Source organism: Pyxicephalus adspersus, chromosome 1 (assembly GCF_032062135.1).
Source record: "Pyxicephalus adspersus chromosome 1, UCB_Pads_2.0, whole genome shotgun sequence".
Classification (NCBI taxonomy): domain Eukaryota; kingdom Metazoa; phylum Chordata; class Amphibia; order Anura; family Pyxicephalidae; genus Pyxicephalus; species Pyxicephalus adspersus.
In genome coordinates, this window is record NC_092858.1 from 69,507,539 (window position 1) to 69,527,552 (window position 20,014).

At 36.5% G+C, this 20,014-nt stretch overlaps 1 protein-coding gene across 4 annotated transcripts in view; it reads left to right on the forward strand.

Annotated features, from left to right (window-relative positions):
• The window catches only part of SEPTIN10 (septin 10), a 35,412-nt gene that overhangs the window by 9,637 nt on the left and 5,761 nt on the right, over positions 1 to 20,014 (forward strand). For 2 of the 4 annotated variants that reach the window (XM_072413481.1, XM_072413483.1), the window contains 7 exons: positions 5,044 to 5,115; positions 5,752 to 5,869; positions 7,143 to 7,338; positions 8,889 to 9,075; positions 11,422 to 11,583; positions 12,214 to 12,310; positions 14,836 to 15,004. In XM_072413481.1, coding sequence (XP_072269582.1) covers positions 5,044 to 5,115; positions 5,752 to 5,869; positions 7,143 to 7,338; positions 8,889 to 9,075; positions 11,422 to 11,583; positions 12,214 to 12,310; positions 14,836 to 15,004 — 1,001 coding nt within the window. The remainder of the gene's footprint in view (positions 1 to 5,043; positions 5,116 to 5,751; positions 5,870 to 7,142; positions 7,339 to 8,888; positions 9,076 to 11,421; positions 11,584 to 12,213; positions 12,311 to 14,835; positions 15,005 to 20,014) is intronic. The other 2 variants (XM_072413482.1, XM_072413484.1) reach the window with 1 other exon arrangement.

Below are 20,014 nucleotides of genomic sequence, written 5' to 3' on the forward strand. Positions count from 1 at the left end.
TCTCTCCATTATAAACTTATTCCAGATTGAATGTAAAGCAAAACCTCTTTGTTTCCATATGAATAGGGTTGATATGTAATAAGAAGAAAAAATGTCCTTAAATTTTTCAATAAATTTTAAGGTTGGCCCGCGACTTTGTCTAAGTTGTTAAAAATACACAGAGGGCCAAAATTGAGTTTGACACCCCTGCCTTAGGACATCAGGTCTGTGACCAGAGGACCAAGTGCCAAAAGGATGGAGCCTCGGGAGGACCAATTGCACAAAAAGAGGAAGTCGGTGGATGCAATGGTTAAAGCAAATAAAAGTTCTACTTGGTGAAAACAAACATTAAAGCCATAATGTGTGGGGGCAGCCTGGCTCTCATGGTAATTTTATCTATTGCCTTAGGATAGGCTTTAAGGTTATACTGAAATCAGTGAAACTGTCACATTGGGAAGGCACTGTCCTATCCTCTTACCCATCTCCAAAAACTTCTGATGGATGAATATATCCTAATATAAATCTGGCCAGAACAGGCACACATCTACATTAAGCAAGCCTTACAGCTGTGATCCTACTCTCATACACTTTTCTTCATTTTGACCATTTTGGGTCAATATTCCAGTGACGGAGACCGTTAAGTACGCTAAAAAACCTGCCCCTGAGGAAGCCCATCCAGGCGAAACGCGTCACATTAGTGTACAATACGTTACGGTCAAATATCTTCACGATACTGTAATGATATTTAATAGTTGCCTACATGTATAGTATGCTGAACCCCTGTCCTGTGAATGGTTACCAGGACAGAGGTAAATACTGTATATAAATGTACTACTATTTGCTACTGACGTAAAAAATATCAAATACACCTATTTATATTTGAACAACAACCTAGAGCCTCAAACCTCCTTTCTTCTCTCTGTTCTTTAATTACATTTATATGACATAGATAGGTGGCTCATTTATCTAGTGGATACTTTTCCTGGATACGTAGAATCAGAAAAGTTGTAATCACCCAAAGCACTACTTTTTTTTAATTTTTTTTTAATTTTTTTGTAACTGTAACAGATATCCTTTTCAGATCCTGAGCATATATTCTTTTCTGCATAGGTCATGACAAATATGCTAACACAGCACTTAAATCCTGGAAGTCATGGTTGATAAAGTGCTGCTGCACACATTTAGCTGGGCTGTAGTAACAGGGGTCTTATTTCAGGTTGTCATTGTGTGCTCTCTCTGGAATGCATATTTGTTTCCAGAGCTGTGAATAAGTTTAGAAGAAGGTCACTCACATGAATGTGTTTCCTGTCAGGCTCACCAAAGCCATCACTGTATTCAGTCACTGTTGGAATGTAGGCTAGCTGGAAGCATTATTTCATGAGAACATACAGACTTCATTGTGTAGATGAATCACCTAGGTGTTTACTAATGTCCTTCATGAGCTTTGTCTGGGTTTCAGGGGCTTGTGCTGCAATTGTAACTTATTGTCTCAGCCCCTGTCACTGTCATGTTTGCTGTAAAATCTGAACAAAGGCATGAAAAATAAAGAAATGGAATTCATATCATGAACACTAACTTCCTCAAATAAATGTCCATATAAGAAATCTAAAATGCAAATGTGTCTCATAACTTCCCTCAAGAAACTGACACTTTGATAAAACCAGTTGTGAGAAGGAGTCCGGCATGCATGCTTTGAACATCAGCGAGGAGAATCGGGAAGCTGTTGAGTTTGCCAGAGTTTAGCGGATTGAATCTACTCATTGGTGATAATAAAATACCTGAATATGAGGAGGTTTAATGACCTTTTAAAACTATGAAATAATAAGTTATATAATATTAATTTTACCGTGCAAAAGAAGTACTCTGAATATTGCAAAAACATGTGTTTGTCTTTTATTAGGTAATCAAATCTTGTACTTGGGATTGTATTCAGAGTTATTGTATCATGTTATTTGAATGTTAGATGTTAGATGTTAGAATGTTAGAATAGAATGTTTTCTGTTACTGTTTCTTTTTAATCACAAGACACATTGGCACATTTGTTATATTGTTTCTGGTTTGCTTTTGGGTGTTTATTACATTTTGTATTGCAGAAGGCACATATTTAAATCGGCGGTCCAGTAATCGTGTGTAAGCATCACTCTGTGACGCCTAGAGTACTGTGATCTCATCTGGAATGATGACAGAATCCCCCATAGAATATGAATAGTATGGGAGTAAAAAAGAGTTCCACCTTTACCTTACTTGACTCAGGGTGACTTTTCATCCTAAGTATGAAGGGTCAGATCAGTATAACTTTTGCAGATGTTGCCCTGTCAACTGCCATACAATCCCCAAACTTCTGAGAATGCATTACAGCATCAAATAAAGGAGACCCTTAGGTAAAAGAAATGTGAATGGCTGCAAAGCTTTATTAGGCAACATTATGTACCAAGGAATTCTCGGACTACATGTGAGGTCACACATACATAGGCTTAGTTTTGACTGGTTCTTTTTTTTATTTTATTTTTTTTTTGTCACTAACTTTTTTACTAACTTTGTGCATCTCTGCTCATTTCTTACAAGACCCCTAGGTTCCCATGGAACCCTGGTTGGGAAACCCTAAACTAGAGGGTTGTACTTGTATTATGTCGCCATGGGCTATAATAATATTGAATGGCCATTGCATATTGACAGAATAGCCTATCCATTACAACAGCAATGATAATCCATGAGCTGTTACACCACTGGTCAGACCATGCATTATGACACCATAGATCTGCCTACAATTTCCTTGGTGACTTTTGAAAATCTTTAGGATCTCTGAGATTTGGTCCTTTGCATTTATTAGCAATGTAGACAGTCGTGCTGAGGCTCCTTGTAATTCCATCTACTAAATCATTACAATAATCTGATTTTGAACGCTCATACTTCTTAACAGCTGGCAATTGCAGTGATCAGCCTGTACAACTCAGCTGTCATTGCAGGGATAATTGTTGCTGTATAAAACTTAGTCTGAAAAACATGATACTGTAGGTGGAGACTCATGTATAAGATTCCATCTGTTGCTCGTTCATTTTCCTGAAAATTTTCAGGCAATAATTACCAATTAAACTAATGTTGGGTTTATCTAATATGAGCATTAAAAACCCAAAGAATCTTATCCAGATACAAACAAAATTGAGCAATTTCTGGATATTTGTTATGCACAAATAATTGTCACAGATTGGACACATCTGGTGGTTGTCACAGGGTGCTTTACTGATAAAAGATTAATGATCACCAATATCAAAACTGCTATAGTTTTTACCTCATTCTGTGGAACCAGCTTCTAATGTTCTCTGTAAAGATTAGTTGTATAGATAGATAGATTCTCTGAGTAAAAAAAAAATGTCCGGCAGGTCTTTACCAATTCATAGCCAAATAACAGAGAGAAAAATAACTGATGCAACTTTTATGAGCTTGGTAGCAAGTTCAGAATGATAAGGCATCTCAACAACTATTCTGATTGGAGGAAGTTCTGTTTTGAATAAGTTGTGTAGAAAATTTGCATATTGAAGAAGACTTGGTGGACATACACCAAGGGTTTTTTTTTTACCTGAAGACAAGTCAATTTAGCTGCTTCCCTAATGCAATTAATTGAATGTTTGGTGTGTTTGCAGTGAGAATGTATTTTGTGTTTTCTGGATGCATAATTTACTTTTTGTCGTTTGCTCTTCTGGGATTGTGTTATTCCATTACAGTGCAGTCCTTTAATTTTAGATTTGAGTAGTGTAGGGAGGGGTTTGACGCTTGTCTTGGTGGAAACTTGAAGACCTTTTCTAAAAATGTTGGTACTCCAGTTGACATGCTAACCTTTCATTAAGGGAAACCCTATTTAGGAAAATACATTAAGTAGGAGTAAGGCTGTAGAACAAAAACCACACTAACCTTTCACCAGATTCTGTAGGTGGAGACCTCAAAAAAACCCTACAATTTTCTTTTTTCAAAAGAAGGGTGTTTTTCATGCAATGCCGTACCGGTGTGACAACAAATTCTGAAGGGGCCGGAATGCATTGGCATAATCTAACTTTTCAAAAAGTGTAGTTAGCTGAATATTTTCGGCATAGTTTTCTACATTGTTTTTCTTTAGGAAATGGTTTGAAGGGTTTTTGACATTCTCAGCTGGTGACCAAAGACATAACCATCATTCTTCAATCCAGCAAATGTTGGACTTTTGGCATGTATTGTTTGACAGTATGTTGCTGTAATAAAGACGGAGCTTCTCTCCCAGTTATCTACAGAATAAAAGCAAACAAGTCATTTTTTTTGTAAAAATTCTTGCTGTCTTGTATGTTTGACAGAAGAAGATATTTTTTAATTTCATTCTTACATAATAAACTGAAACTATGAAGATGGTAGATAACAGTTTGGTAAATAAATGTAATTTGCTTTTATAAGGATTGGGTTATTGCTTTGCCATTGTTTGTTTTTCACAGATTAAAGCTACGTACACACTTCCAATTATTATCGTTGGTAAACGAACGACGAACGATCCTGCACGATATCTGCGAACGATCGTATAGCACCGATCCTGTACATACCGATAACGACACGATCGTTCGCAGATATTGTACACACGATAGATGCGATTGTTTGAACGATACAGGAAGTGACGTGCACCACAGGAAGTGAGCGAACGTTCGTTCACCGCGTATGCTCAGACCATGGACGATCAATGAACGACCGTACACACGATAGATGGTCAACGATCGTCATCCGATCCGCCGGTCCGGTCGTTCATTTCCAACGATTATCCTCGTTCATCGGCGTCGTTGGTTACTCTTTTTACAAACAATTTTTGCCCGATCGTTCGTCGTTGTTCGCCGTTCATTTCCAACGATAAAAATTGGAAGTGTGTACGCAGCTTAACTCCTTTTTAAACTAAATGGTACGTGCCATCACAATTTGCTGTTGAATTGTTGGCATAGTGTGCTGCTTTGTGTTTGAAAATCCTAGTCTCAATGAGATAACATGGTTTTGTGATTTTGTAAACTGGAAATATCTGCAGCAACTTGAATACTTAATTTTATTCTTTTGTTACAGCTTTACCAATCAAATCTTGGAATGAGAGCCCCACAGAGCCCCTCCAACGACTATAATCGAGATGCAAGAAAAGTAAGTTTCCCTAGAATAATGGAGTGATTGTCTACTGATTTTATTTTATTTGTAATGAAGAAAAAAGTATCTGATGAGCAGATGATCTAAAAAAAAAAATAAATATACTGTATTTAAGGATGCAAACTTTTAGGTGCATGCCAATTCACAAGGACAGCAGATTTCCCATAAAAGAGTTAGTCCCATATTCCCCCTAATACCAATATTTTGCAGTGTGTTTTCTGTGCACTGCACACTGGCCTTGAATTAAACTGTATAGAGGAACAAAAAAAAATACATATGTGGACATGTGAAAAATATTACTTAGTTACATGGTATGACTTTTGTAGTAAGAAATACTAGTATTTGTATATTTTATACATTGTGTGTATTTATATGTTTAAAAGAAACAATTTTGTTCAGGCTGACTTGAAAGCAGATTACAAGTACATTAATTACAAGATAGCCTAAAGTCTTTTAACAGTTTGGGATAAAGTAAGAAAAACCTTGGCAGTCTGTGTCGCATTTTAGCGATTTCTCTCTCTCTCCTCGTGTCTCACATGTCTGATTTCCTATGTTTACAAGCATTTTTTTCCCCTTTTTTTCACTTTAAAATATAAGTACATCTTAAAAAAATGAATTCTTTTATTTCTCCAGCAGAATGACAATTCTCGGGACTTGCCTCTATCTGGTCACGTGGGCTTTGACAGTTTACCAGATCAGCTTGTTAGTAGATCCGTCCATGAAGGGTTTTGTTTCAACATCTTGTGCATTGGTAAGTTTAAATGTAGGCTTTTTAGCAAAAAGATTACAGTGTGATGATGGAAAATATAATGATCATTTGCAGGTATATTGGCTGGTCTATGGTTTCATTTATAGAGTTGTTTTATTTATATATATATATATATATATATATATGTGTGTGTAGAAACCACTTCCCTGCCTACACATTTTCACTTTTGTTTTGTTCATAATCAATACATTCTCTTGTTATACTTCAGCATACTTTATGATTCCTTCTCTGTTTTTGTTTGCTGTATGTGCCCTTTTCAACTTTCACTATAATCCTACCACTGTTGGTCAAGAACTTTTGTATTATTATAATGGGTGTAACCCTGAGCCATACTGTACATTGTGCAAATGATGACTTTATTGCAGGGACACTAGAATTGCTGCTAGAGTTTATAAATGAACATGTATCTGCACAGTAGAAATGAAGAGGTCCGTTGGTTGATATTTTTTGATTTGGTATTTCACTCCCATCAAGTATTTGCTGGAGGTTACATTGGATGTCAGCCAGTCAGCATTGGCTGACATCCCAAAACATAATTTGACTACCCAACCCCATTTCCTGCAAATTCATGGCAGCTACAGTTCATCCTTTCAATTAGTATTAGTGATTTTCCAGAACATTTGCAGAGATCTTGCCATTCATAATATTCAGTAGTGTCTCCACTTGAGCATACTGCAGGAACAACATTTGTAAAAAGAGGATAAATAAATGAGTTTTGAGGTATAGACTGAGAACTTTGACTAATAGAATTTGAAGTCCCACTAGAGGTTTAAAAAAAAATGTCAAGTAGTAGTCAAAATACAATGATCACTTTCACAGCAATACTCCCTGTCCCCCGCAGAAATTCCATTATCCAGTACCAGACTAATTCTAGGCCACCAACATTCAACCAAATTCTTATGATACAGGGGTGGGTTTGGGTTCACAGGAGAATTGTGCACTCATATCACTTCATGTGTGTTGTTCCCTGCAGCATTCAAGACCGCCCTTCAAGTTGAAAAAGGTTGTCCCTAGCAAGCAAAGCCTAGATGCTTACTTTTATTGTTGATTAGCATGTGTCCGGAATAATAAGTGTTCCCAAACTTCGGCTGTGATAATTTGTCATGTAAAATGGGGGAAAATCTGGGACACCCCACTCTGCCCTGCAGTCTTTTTTTAAAAAAAAAGAAATCGCTAGTGCCCCTGCACAATATTGTGTTAATAAAGGATTGAACATTACAATATTATGATTTGTTTATATATTTTTTCATTACAGGCGAAACTGGTATAGGAAAATCAACGTTAATAAATACTCTGTTTAATACAAATTTTGAAGAACATGAATCCACTCATTTTGAGCCATCCGTAAATCTCAGATCACAGACCTATGACCTCCAGGAAAGCAATGTACGCTTGAAATTGACCATTGTGAACACAGTTGGATTTGGGGACCAGATAAACAAAGAAGACAGGTTTGTATGACAATTGTTTGATGATTTGTAATGATCTGTAATGTGTATAGATATGTGAATGGTTATTTTACCAACAGTTTTCGGTAATGGCTTAGCTGTTAAGTACCAGTTCAGTCACTCAAAACTTTCTGTTAGAAATCATCAATGATATAAGTGATATTAAACTGATTTATTGCAACTGTGTGCTATAGGAGCAATACTGTGCAAGTATTGTATGCATGGCATAATTGTACATCATGGCATACTCATCTCTGAATTTGATGTGTGATAGCTCTGTGCTCTCCCATGTTCCATAGCTGTCATTGCCATCCCACTGAAGCTTCTTCTACATAAAAACATTGCTCATATGTACAGTGGGCAGTTTCACAAAAATAACTCTTCTATCAAACAACTGTACATGCTAGCAACTTTTGTTTGTGTCAGTTATGCCTTTAGCTTTGGATATATTAAGTCTACACGGATTATTTTATGAGCGTTTTAAATGCCCATGTTTGAAATTCCAAAAAGCCAGTCCACACTAGGGCACTTGTGAGCTGCACATTTTAGGCATTAAAGAGAAAGTTTTTTTTCTGTTTTAATTTTTTTTTAACTGCTTAAAAAACGCTTATAAATGCTGCTTCTATTAAAATCAATGGGAGCGTTTATAAATGCTTCAATTGAAAACAAATAGAAGAGGTTAGAGGCATTTATAAGAATTTAAAATGCCTTGAAACACTTACAAATGCCATAAATGCATTCAAAGATGGTAAAGGCATTTAAAAACATGTAAAACAATGTGAATGTTACGCAACACTACTATGGTCTGATATCTGTACTTTGTAAAGTAAAATTGAGTATTGAAAATTGTATTACTGTCCTCTACTACTGTTTACCTTGCTGTTAATTATTTTAGTTTTTTTTCTCAATAAAAACCTAATATTCAAATTACTAATTAAAACCTTAATATTCAAAAAATGTGAAAAAAAAAGTTTAGACTTAGAGAAAGGTGAGAAGCTTTGTCATTTTTTAAATATTTAAATTGTCCCTTTTAAGCTCTGTAAAGACACTTAAATGTTACTCAAAATGTTCATTTTTTGGGTGGCACTGAGTGAAAAAATGCCTGCAGAGACTGTGAGCATCCTGTCTATGGGGGGGGGGGGAGTCACAAATGGAAGGCACCCCACCTATTACTTAACAATATGTATAGTTAGTGATCAGTCATTTAGTGATATAGGACAGATTGCTAAAGGACCTTATGAGACACATATACATACTCTAGATTTTTACCCAATACAATTAGGATCGGTTCTCTGGTGACAAAAAATCTAGAATCTGTACAGACCTTAAGAATTACCTTAATTTGCTATATTTGTAACCATAACAGAAGAGAAGGGAATTCTCTAAATTGTAAAACAGACAGATAAAAGAACATGAGAAAGGGTTAACCTTTTCTCTATCACATAAAGTAGGTTGTAATTTTGTATTGATATATTTTGTATTTAGGGTGTTTCATTTATAGGTAAGCAGCCAGATTCCTTAACCATACAAGTAATTGTTTCATGTTATTTCAGTTATATGCCCATTGTGGACTACATTGACACACAGTTTGAAGCCTACTTGCAAGAAGAATTAAAGATAAAGCGTTTATTGTACAAATACCATGACACCCGCATTCATGCATGCCTTTACTTCATTGCTCCCACTGGACATTCACTTAAATCCCTTGATCTGATAACCATGAAGAAGTTAGACAGCAAGGTAATTTTACACTTTGTTTGGCTTTTCACTGGAGCTTTATTTCTGTGTGTCTGTGTGTGTGTACAATTGTTTATTGAAAGAAAGTGGAGTTATGTCATAAAACAAGCTCAAGTTTAATCTGTTAATATTTGCCTTTCCCTCGTTTCTCCTTCATTCTTTATAACCATGCTGGTGAAGTTTTTTTTTTCTTTAACATTTGTTTCCATTACAGACCCAGAGATCGCATTGTTCATTCTTTGTGTTTTTTTGTATAGCTGGTAATAAGTCCTGTCAGGGTTCTGTACATAGCTTCAGGAAAACATCACAACACCCTTCCTTGGTAATCCTCCCAGAAGCCCCCAGTTCTCTTACAGACAGTGGACTGGCTCTTGGAGGATGGCTTACAAATATCAAAATGCCCAATTGATGAATGTCAATCTGAAGGATTCAGTGTTCTTGGGCATTTGCATGCGGACCACTTGGGTAATGCCCACATGTGATGCTGATTCGTCTTGAATAACAGAAATGAAATCAAATATATAAAAGTGCCAGGCTAGGGATGGTTTGTACAGGACTAGAGGCTAGATACCGCTGTATTTCTATTAGGTTGGTTCTATCTTACTTTTAAAAATGCCTTAAAAAAAAAAACAGAACATCCGAGTAACTGCAAGGTTATGGCTGGAGTTAAGCTATAAGCGTACCATCTGTTTTTCTAGTTAACAACACAACAATAGTATTTACCATTGTATCTGTTTGGACAAGTATGCCCCAAAGTTATAACTTTTTATTCCAAAGTTATTTGAATGATTAAAAAAGTGAGCTATTTACACTCACTTGAGTTTAGGTTGAAAATATACATGGCCTTTAGAATGGCTGTTGCATAACCTCTTTTAGGATTCACTTCATGTATTCTAATTGAGTGTAAACAGGTGCACTTCTCCCTTCTCTCTTTTTTTTTTTTTTTTCTATATGAATGGTAACTGTCAACATCAGATGACTACTCTTGATGAACATGAACAATAAATTGTATTTACAGGAAGAAATAGTTAGTGCATTGTTAAGGGGGCACATACCACAAAAGGTTTTTGGACTTCGCAACTTATAATAAATGATTATAAAAAAAAAAATCCAGCAGTCAAGTTTATTGTGCTATATGTTTTTTAAAGTAAAGGCAGTGCATTTTCATTCATTAGGGAATTTCTGCACTTAAAATATACATAGGTTGTCTTTCTTTTGAAAACACTTGCTGCCAATCAGGAGTCCTGTCTTTCCACAGACATTACTAGCACTTTAGTGACTCATATTGTGCTAAGGCCAAAGCCATGGCAGCCCCCAAAGTTTTCTCAGTAAGTTTTCTTTAACCTCCCTAGCGGTTCATTTCTTTCCCGTTTTATATGTCTAAAAGCGGTACATTGTTTTTCATGAAAATTTATTTTACAGTATAATATATTAGTATGAGTATAATAAAGTTTGAAACACAAAATCATTTAAAAACAGTTGAATAATTTAAAAAAAATCTATATATTTAAAAAAAATACACATTATACTCATACTATTATATATACTGTAAAATAAATGTTTTTGAAAACAATGTACTGCTTTTACACATTAAAATCCAATGTATTGCATTCAATACAGTTTTTTGTATTGCAGGGACGTACACACGCACCAACCTTACCGGGAACTCCCCCGGTGACTTATCGGATGCAGAAGAAAGAAGACAGAAATCGCAGCGCTGGACGGCACGGCACCCCGACGGATCAGGTAATCGCTGTATTTACTAACCTTCTGTAGGTGTTCCAACCCCGAGTGTTACTCGGGGTTACCACTTTTAGCAACTTTTTTCTACCCCCGAGTCACACTCGGGGTTACCGCTAGGGAGGTTAAATAGTTCTTATAATTACATCAGTTCAGCATTCTTCCAACCTGTTTCCTGAGCGTGCACAAGTATGTTTTACAAAAATGTTACCTGCTCCAGTAATTGTGTACTAGGAAGTTCAGGTGATGATCAGAGGTACATTGGTTACTGGTACCCTTGGTGGTATTAAAAAAATTGGACATTTTGGAGTTGATAAAAATCTTTTCAGAGAAACGTATAGTGAAATCGCATAACCCAAAGTAAAGAATATGAAATGGATCAAATGTTCAGTGCAGAGTTATGGATTTTTTTTAAAGTTGACTGGATAAACAAGGCCACGATTTAATTTATCCTAAATGCACAAAGGGCATGTCCTGTTGTGTAACCTAAATCAAAAGTTCAGAAGTCAGTCCACAAAATAAACAATAAATGTATACATTTGTCAAAGAAGTTTTAAATCTTCATTCCTCACCTTAATATAGTTGTTGTCTTTCTTGTTTTTCTCCTAGGTGAACATCATTCCTGTTATCGCAAAAGCAGATGTAATCTCGAAGTCTGAGTTGCATAAGTTCAAAACAAAATTGATGAGTGAATTAGTCAGCAATGGAGTCCAAATCTACCAGTTCCCAACAGATGATGAGAGCATTAGTAAACTGAATGCTTCCATGAATGTAAGACTTTTTACCACATTTATACTTTGCATTTATGTAGCACATCATTTTTATTTTACTAAATGTGGGAAGAGTTAACCACAATACTAGGTCTTCAGCTTAGTGTGGCTTGAGTATTATGTGCTACTTCATACAGGACAAATACTTAATTCACAGAGATGCAAAATTTTTTTCACCTCTGAAAATGAAATTTTGTTGTGATGAAAATGTTGCATGGAAAACATCCCAAAAATGCATAATACCTACAAGGTCACTCATGCCTAAGGTTGTAGTCACCTGCCCCACCACCTGTTGCTCTAATCTTTATTCTTCTTGCAAAGCTTATTGATTTAAATCTTGACATGCTTCTAGGTGTGTCAGATGCTTGGTCCGCCACTTCTTTGTCTGGTTCCTCTGACTAGCCTCCATGCCAATACAGAAAAAAAACTCCTATAACCCTTATAATTTGAACTCTTAACATCACTCTACTTGAACTCTAACATCACCCTATCTAATCCTAATGCCTAAAATTAGCATGTAACCAATATACTAATCGTAAACCAAATGATAACATATATGCACATATTTTGTTGTATTTTAACATTTATCGTATGTAAAAACACACTTATTGAATCCTATTTGTTTTTTTAGGCACAATTACCCTTTGCAGTGGTAGGAAGTATGGAGGAGGTTAAGATTGGAAACAAGATGGTAAAAGCTCGTCAGTATCCTTGGGGGATTGTACAAGGTAATACCTTTTGTTGCCAATAAAATTTTAATTTCAATAGAATTTTTTAATGGAAGAGTCTTGGCAGACAGGAATGTTGTCTGCTATTTGTAACATGGTTTGTAACATGGGATTACCCTGTAAAGCACAGAGTATATTATATTACAAGGAGGTTTATTTCGACCTGACATGTTTGTACAAGTAGAGCTGTCATTGACCTATGATTTAAACAGGCTTTATGAATATGTCCTTGCTTTTTTACTATCACTCAGCATGAAGCATACGTGTACATTTTATCAGTTTTATGTATCCCTTTAATATCGATTTCAGTTGCTGTAGATATAAACAGGAATACCTAACAACAATGCTTGGCCTTAACGTTTTCAGTGTTAATTTTTAGAGTAGGGAAACTTTCAACTGGTAAATTTGCATATTGTATTCTTCGAATGATAAAAGAAGCCAACCTCAATCCAGTAGCAAACTATCAACATTGGCTAGGTGAAGTCTTTCCAAAAATCTGTAGGAGATATGGCTGCCATTCTGATCCATGCTTGTCTGTAAACATTTTATCAATGATTTATAAAAAGTAATATAAAAGCATGTTTTATAATCAGATTACAACCTGTCTGCACATACACAATGCAATATATCTGTTTGACCTATGTCTTTTGTCTAGATTTCACTGCTTGGTTGACAGAGCTGTGGTCATTTAAATACATCAATTATATGGTTTAATTAAATATGTAGCACAAGTAATGATTTTCCATGCTGATTCTGAATTAGGTCATATTAGGTGAACAGTCTAGCAGTGAACCTAAAGCTCTTTACAAAAAAATGTATTTAGCTTTGGCTGTGGTTTTTATTCCATATTTTATTCCATATTTATGTTGAAATCTGATACTTTGTATTAAAAACTAACATGACAAACCAAGTATTTTACCTCCTCACCATCTACAAAGAATATTGTATCATATTTTTATAGATTACTCAGCCTTTCCTAAATCTTTATAAGATGGGGTAGCCCTTGAAATAACTTTTAGGTCTCAAGGGAACCCTAGTATAATTACTATATTCACAGCTCAACGTACATTAGTGTGGTGGCCACACTAACATAGCCAAAAAGTTGTTTTTTGGTCATTGGTTTAACCTAAACTGGCTTGAGATGTACAAATTCAGGGAACCCCTGGCAATCTCTAGAGGAACCCTGGTTGAGAAACATTGTTTAAGTGGAATTCTTTAGATGTACAAAGTTTCTCCTTAGTGTTAAGGGCCAGATTGATTTAAAAAACCTGTTGGAATGCTATGGTGGAGATTTTCAATTTGTATAAACTAAAATGAATCACCTGTGTGCAACACCTCTATGTTTTCTGATTATATTAGGTGCTGACCTGGGTTCATTGAAACTCAATGAGCGGATGTGTGGTTTTCTTTAATTATAAAGTGAAATTGTGATGGCAGCCTTCAAAAATAATAGTAACAGGAACCAAGCTGCATGCTTTTTTGGGCTATTGTGTTCTCCTCAGTTTCCGTCCTTGCATTTTAAAATTTCCCACCGTGTACAGCTATGTTCGTATATTTACTCATTCTGTTTCAATATGCTTGTATAAAGCTTCCATTATCTGAAATGACATTTGCTGTTCAAATAAACATGGTAAAGAACAGGTCACTGCTTCTCACAAGATCAAGCTGCTTTTGTTCTCAAATATCATGTTGTACTGCAGACATTCCCAAGTGCTGTGCAAGAAAAATATGCTGACCATACCCAGTTAAAAGAATGCAAGAAAGTAATACAATAATAACCAGATTGTGTGATGTAATATTATTGATAACAGATTCTGGCACAACTTCAAGTGATAACACATTTATAACTGAAAGTGGTTGTTAGGTTTCATTCACATTGTATAACACAATGCACAGCCACCCGCTCTGTTGTTCATTGTCACTTTGACCCAATTTATTGCACTGGGGCATCCCAGAGAATTGGACAGCACTGCATTGCAAAAAGGGAGAACATCAGACTTGTCCTTATATATATTATCTGATGTTCTTGTGGATCAAGTACTCTCCCCAGCCTTGCAGTGGGCTGTTCATTCAGGGCTGGGATCAAAAAACCTCCTGGTTTAGCAGATGAGTAAGGCTAAATACACACCTGCAATAATTTTCGTTGAAAAGGATCTCTCACAATCCTTTCCAACAACAAACAACTGCACGATGCATGAACGAGTGCTGTACATACAGCACCGTTCTGCTCAAAGGAGAGGGGAGGGGGAGAACGACGAAGCGGCACCCTGCTGCTCGTTGTTCCCTTCATTTGCAGTAGGATCAATGGTCGTCCATTGTCTGTGGATCTGCAAGGACAGACATTCGGACAATTGACAGCGAGCACTGTACACACGCAAAATTCTCATCCAATATCAACCCTGGGCCGATTATCGTTCGAGAACCATTGCATGTGTGTACATAGCCTAATTTTCAGCATGTTTTGGGAAATCTTAAGATGTGTTTATAAGTATCTACATTAACAATTCTCCTGTTTTCCTAACCAGTGGAAAATGAGAATCACTGCGATTTTGTGAAGTTACGTGAGATGCTGATTTGCACTAATATGGAGGACCTAAGGGAACAAACCCACAATAGACATTATGAACTGTATAGACGCTGCAAGTTAGAGGAAATGGGATTTCAAGACCTGGGCCCAGGAGATAAGCCTGTAAGGTGGGTAACTGTATTTTTGATACAGCATCAACTTGTGCATGTATTTGAAATGTTTGGCAAAACATTTGTGTTATTGTACTGAATAGATCTGAATAATGTTTGTTTTGTGGAAGATATTTCTTTCAAGTGTGCAGTTTGTAAACACGCTACATTCCCAAAATGATTTTAATAAAAATACAACCACCTCCTTTACGCTTGTTGTTGTCACGTGATAGGAAATGGGTTACCTGGGCACAGAGCCCGTGCAAAGCATGTAGGGAAACGTCCTCATCGTATTTTGTGGCCTCGCCCTGCACCTGTTGCTTGCACAGTTGTTTGGTGCTGTTCTCCGCTGAGTCAGCCTGGCTAGGAATTTTAGTAAAGCTTACACAAAATGCTGATTGTTGTATCAGAGCTGGCACAAATGGAAGTAATAAACAAGTGCTTTAGTACTACACTGTGTCATTCTGATTGTCCCTTTAAGCTAAGGGAAATATATTTTTAGCCTATAGTTTGTAGCTTAGAAATTACTTTATGTCCCATATAGTCTTTTAGTTATGTGCTACATATGTGCATGTGATCCCTTCAATGTTAATCATTTATTAGGCACACAGTAAATTTTTTAAAAAAGCTTGTTTCTGCGTATATCCTGAAATATAACTTGGAGAACATGGAGCATCTAGAATTGATGCTGGACTGTGCTTTCCTGTTCCTTCTATTTTACTAAATGTCCAAGAGTCAAGGGTGTGTAATAGAAAATAAGACTGGCTGGAGTCTCTTGACAAAACCTAAATTACTTATGTTTGCAGAGTCCATTTTTTTTCTTCGACCTGGTTACATCTGGAAACTCGGCAATTATTTTTTCCTAATTGTTGTCAAGCAAGAGACATTTCCTACTTGTTGATTTGATTAAATGTATTCATGGGTTGTCATGTGGTTCATGAGTAAAGTGTTTTTTGTTTTTTTTTAATATTTTTAGAATAATAAAAAGCGCCAATGTTTAGAATAAAATTACACTTGTGCCACTTATCCCAAGTCCCCTGATTGCCATTATGAATTCACGTCAGTTCATATCCCTGTATCAATTCACATATTTTAAACACTCTGTAAAAGAAAAAATATAGAACTCTGAGTTGGGGCTGCTTAACGTCTTCCTGTTGTGAACTTTCTTCTATTTCCCATCTCCCTTCCCCTCCCACTTCATTTCTCCTCCTGCTACATCTTCCCCACAGGAACTTATTATTTTAGCAACATCTTTTCTCAATCATTCTCTGTTATTGCCTATCAACTGCTTTCGTATATCATTTAATTTACACAATCTCCTCTGTTCTCAGATCCCCTCAGACTTATTCTCCCTGTTCTGTACTGTCATCTGCAATTCTACCATTTTACACATGTGGCTTTCTTCCTGTATCCCATCTTAAATGTTTGAGATCACGGTCCTTTTCCATTACTTGCAATAACCAACATACAACATCAAGGATCTAGGTGCATTTGAATCATTTTATTTAAATGTAAAAGGAATGCTGAATCCAATAGGACTACCTTGCCACATATATCTGATATATCTGATATATTTTCAACTATTGTCCAATAAAAATGCAGAGTAGGGTGTGTCCTGATATTATGTAAGAGTGTTCATTACACCTTTCATAAGTTTTTAATTTTGGTATAGGCAACTATAATTGTTGAAGGGTGTAGTAGCATCCCAAAATTATTTTATAACAAGATTCCTGCACCTATGGTATAACTGAAGCCTTATGGATCATTTTCAAAGTCTTTTTCCAATAATCTTTGTAATCCTCTGCTCTTTCCCCCTTTCTTTACAGAATCTTTTACATTTTTATACCCTTCATATACAGTTTCTCAAATGGTGTGAGTGGCTTGTGTAGGTTATTTCTATTTGGAATGTTCACTGTGAATAGTCATTTTTGGAAATATTCAAAGTATCCAGAGAGATGAAGTTTTTGTATTTAGCTTCAAACAGGAATTCAGGCACACGTTTTACTGAGAGATAAAATAAATAACTAGACTTTCTGTCACTAAATAGGTAAATCCCAACTTGTATAGGATGTACTGCTGTTTCATTTAGGAATGTTTAGTTTGTCTGTTAGTTTATAGTTTGGCCATTTGGGCTGAAAATCTGTTTTGTAGAGCTGTTAATAGCACTCCTCTTGTGTTTGTAACATATGTTTGTGACACTTACGCATTCACTGACTTTGCCCTAAAGCTTCAACTCCTGTACTGCCTAATCCACATTCTATTCCAGCCAAACAATGGCCTGATAAATAATGAAATTGTGTTTTAAAAGATAACCGCATCTTTTGTCTTTCCATAAAAGATAGCTGTCTACCTTGGGGATTTTAATTTCCTAGTTTGTACGCTACCTTATTTTATATTGTCACTAATAGAAATGAAGCTTGTATTTATTTTCATATGATTGCAGGTTATAATTTAGTTTTACTGCAGTGTTTATCATGGATCACAGGAGTTCTGCCATAGGAAATATATATTTTCCAATTCTTGGAATGACTTTCGTATAAAAATAAGTCTTGCAATGTGTGTGTGTTATGTTTGAATAAATGTTGTCTTCATGCTATATAACATTTGTAAGCTGCCTGCATTATCATACATTGTTATTTAACAGTTCAATAATATCATTATGACTGGGCTGCATTCTTAGCTATTCTTTTTTTTGTTTGCTTTCAGGAAATAGATTAGGGCTGAATTAGGAAATAGGTTACAGTTTATTTTAAAGGCAATCTGCTTCCTAAGCAGTTTTAGACGGCAGTGATGATAAGTTCTCAGGATGGATTTATGGGGACCCATATCCTGTTTACTTTTCTCTGGCCTGAAATAGTGCTGCCGCCTGACTTGTATTCCATGTCTGTGTTACATGCCACCGACAGTGAACATATACCTAAATTGTGATTGTCGTTCCTCACCACTGTATGTTTTTTTATTGTTTTGTGATACATCTCTCTCCAACAACTTCCTCTATTGGAATCTGAACATCTTCTGCATCGATGGGAGGCAGATGTATGAAATTAACAGAATGTCTTGTCTTTGGGCTACCATGTAATATTGACAAACCATCTTTTCATCTGTTCAAGTTTTCTCAAGGCTCAAATTGCATGTCTAGACAGCTGTATTGGCAGTCTGGCATATTAACATACACGAAACTGCGCAAACCATTGGTGGTTACTGTAATTAGGGATTTATATAAGTCACAGTCTGCCAATCAAATAGACTGGAGTTTTAGGAATTGCTAATCAGTCACCTGCTAAAACAAGATCTATCTCATACATGGTTCACTAGACTTGTTTATTATAATTTGAGACAACTGATACTCCTGATATCCATAAAAGTCCTAATTACAGGTTTGTTTGACTAGAATGATTAATAGGTGTGACCTCTGCGTTTATTGGACACTAGCAGCATTCCTAACATAGCTGTGGGTTAGCCCCTAAATACATTCACAGCTGTTCTATAGATTTTTACTGTCTGCCTGCAAGGCCAAGGTAAGGTAAGAGGGTTTAGCTCTAAGTCTGACAATGCCAAATGCTAGTGAATACCCTGAGTTATGTTTAGGTACAACTAAAGGCTCCTATCTGCTAGTCTAAGCATGTACGGAAATCCAGTTATGTGATGCACAAGTCTATAAAAAAAAAAAAAAAATAGACCACAAATTTCTTGTACATCCCCAGGGCCAAATCTTTCATTAGTAGCTCACACACTTCCCCTCCTAGGCACTGCAGATCACAGTAGGAGGTTTCAGAACAGGTACAGAACTATCAATCCAGAAAGCAGTGCGTAGGTTTAGGTGATGCCAGGTGCTTATTGACCAACTACAGGCTTACAAATTAGCAGTGACAATGCTGATAACCAAACCCCCTTAAACATCTTATCCCAGAGTAGTGCAAGGATGCATAGCCTAGCCAACAATAGAGGAAGCTGCATTATGAATAGCTATAGTTTGGATTTGAATACCATTTCCCCAGACCTGTAACTATGTATATTCCACTGCCTGCATTGTGTTGGGGTGTCTCTAGAATTGGGTAGTGTGGGAAATGCAGTCCTGTAATGATGCTTTTAGCATCTCATAAAAAAATCTCTCTGCATTTGTGTTACCATCTTACACATCAATATGTGCCTGCTGATGAATCGGGTATTTGTAATAGTGAACGAAGAGACAAGCCTAGCAGAGAAGAGCTGTGTAGGCTTGGTAGGAGATAAGATGGTAAGCTGTATCAGGGTTGTTCTCTTCTGCTGCAAGCAGGCGGGGATGGGGAAGAGACAGTAATACTTGTGGAGATCTGGGGCAGAGACACAGCGGGTTGGGCAGTGGCACCTATGAAGTGGAATGAAGGAGAAATTTACCCAGCAAAGCCAAAAGCATAGGTAAAAACTTTAATTACATAACCTATACTATCTAAATATAGAAAGTGGTCTGGGACTACACTTTTGTAAGGATCCCACCCTCTTATTTTTTTTGCCAGCTCATGAACTGATTGGCCCCTTTTTTCTAGGTTTTTGCTTTCACATTCAAGAGGTACTGCTTGCATTTAGAAAAAGAATTGAATCACTTTAATATAAGATACCTAGCTCAAAAATCAGGGCCTGCTTCATCAAATCCAAATATGCAGAGACAGGCTGTAGGTGCCAGAAGTTAATTACAGTATAATTTTCATGTATGTATATACATTTGCTACTCCAAATGACATCTGGAATGTCATCATCTCAAAAACATTAATTTGTTTATACAATTTATTAAACTACATTTCAACAATGATGTCCTTTGAGTCTAAAGCTACGTACACACGTCAGATTTTTATCGCCCGATAATCGGCATCGGCCAATTATCGGGCGAAAATCTGCCGTGTGTACAGTCGGTGTCGTCCATCGTCCGGACGACCGACCTGCCGGATCCACGGACGATGGACGACAGCCGATCCTAATGAAAGGGAAGGGGAGAGCGCGCAGCAGGGTGCCGCTCCGTCGCTCTCCCCCTCCCCTCTCCATAGAGCATGA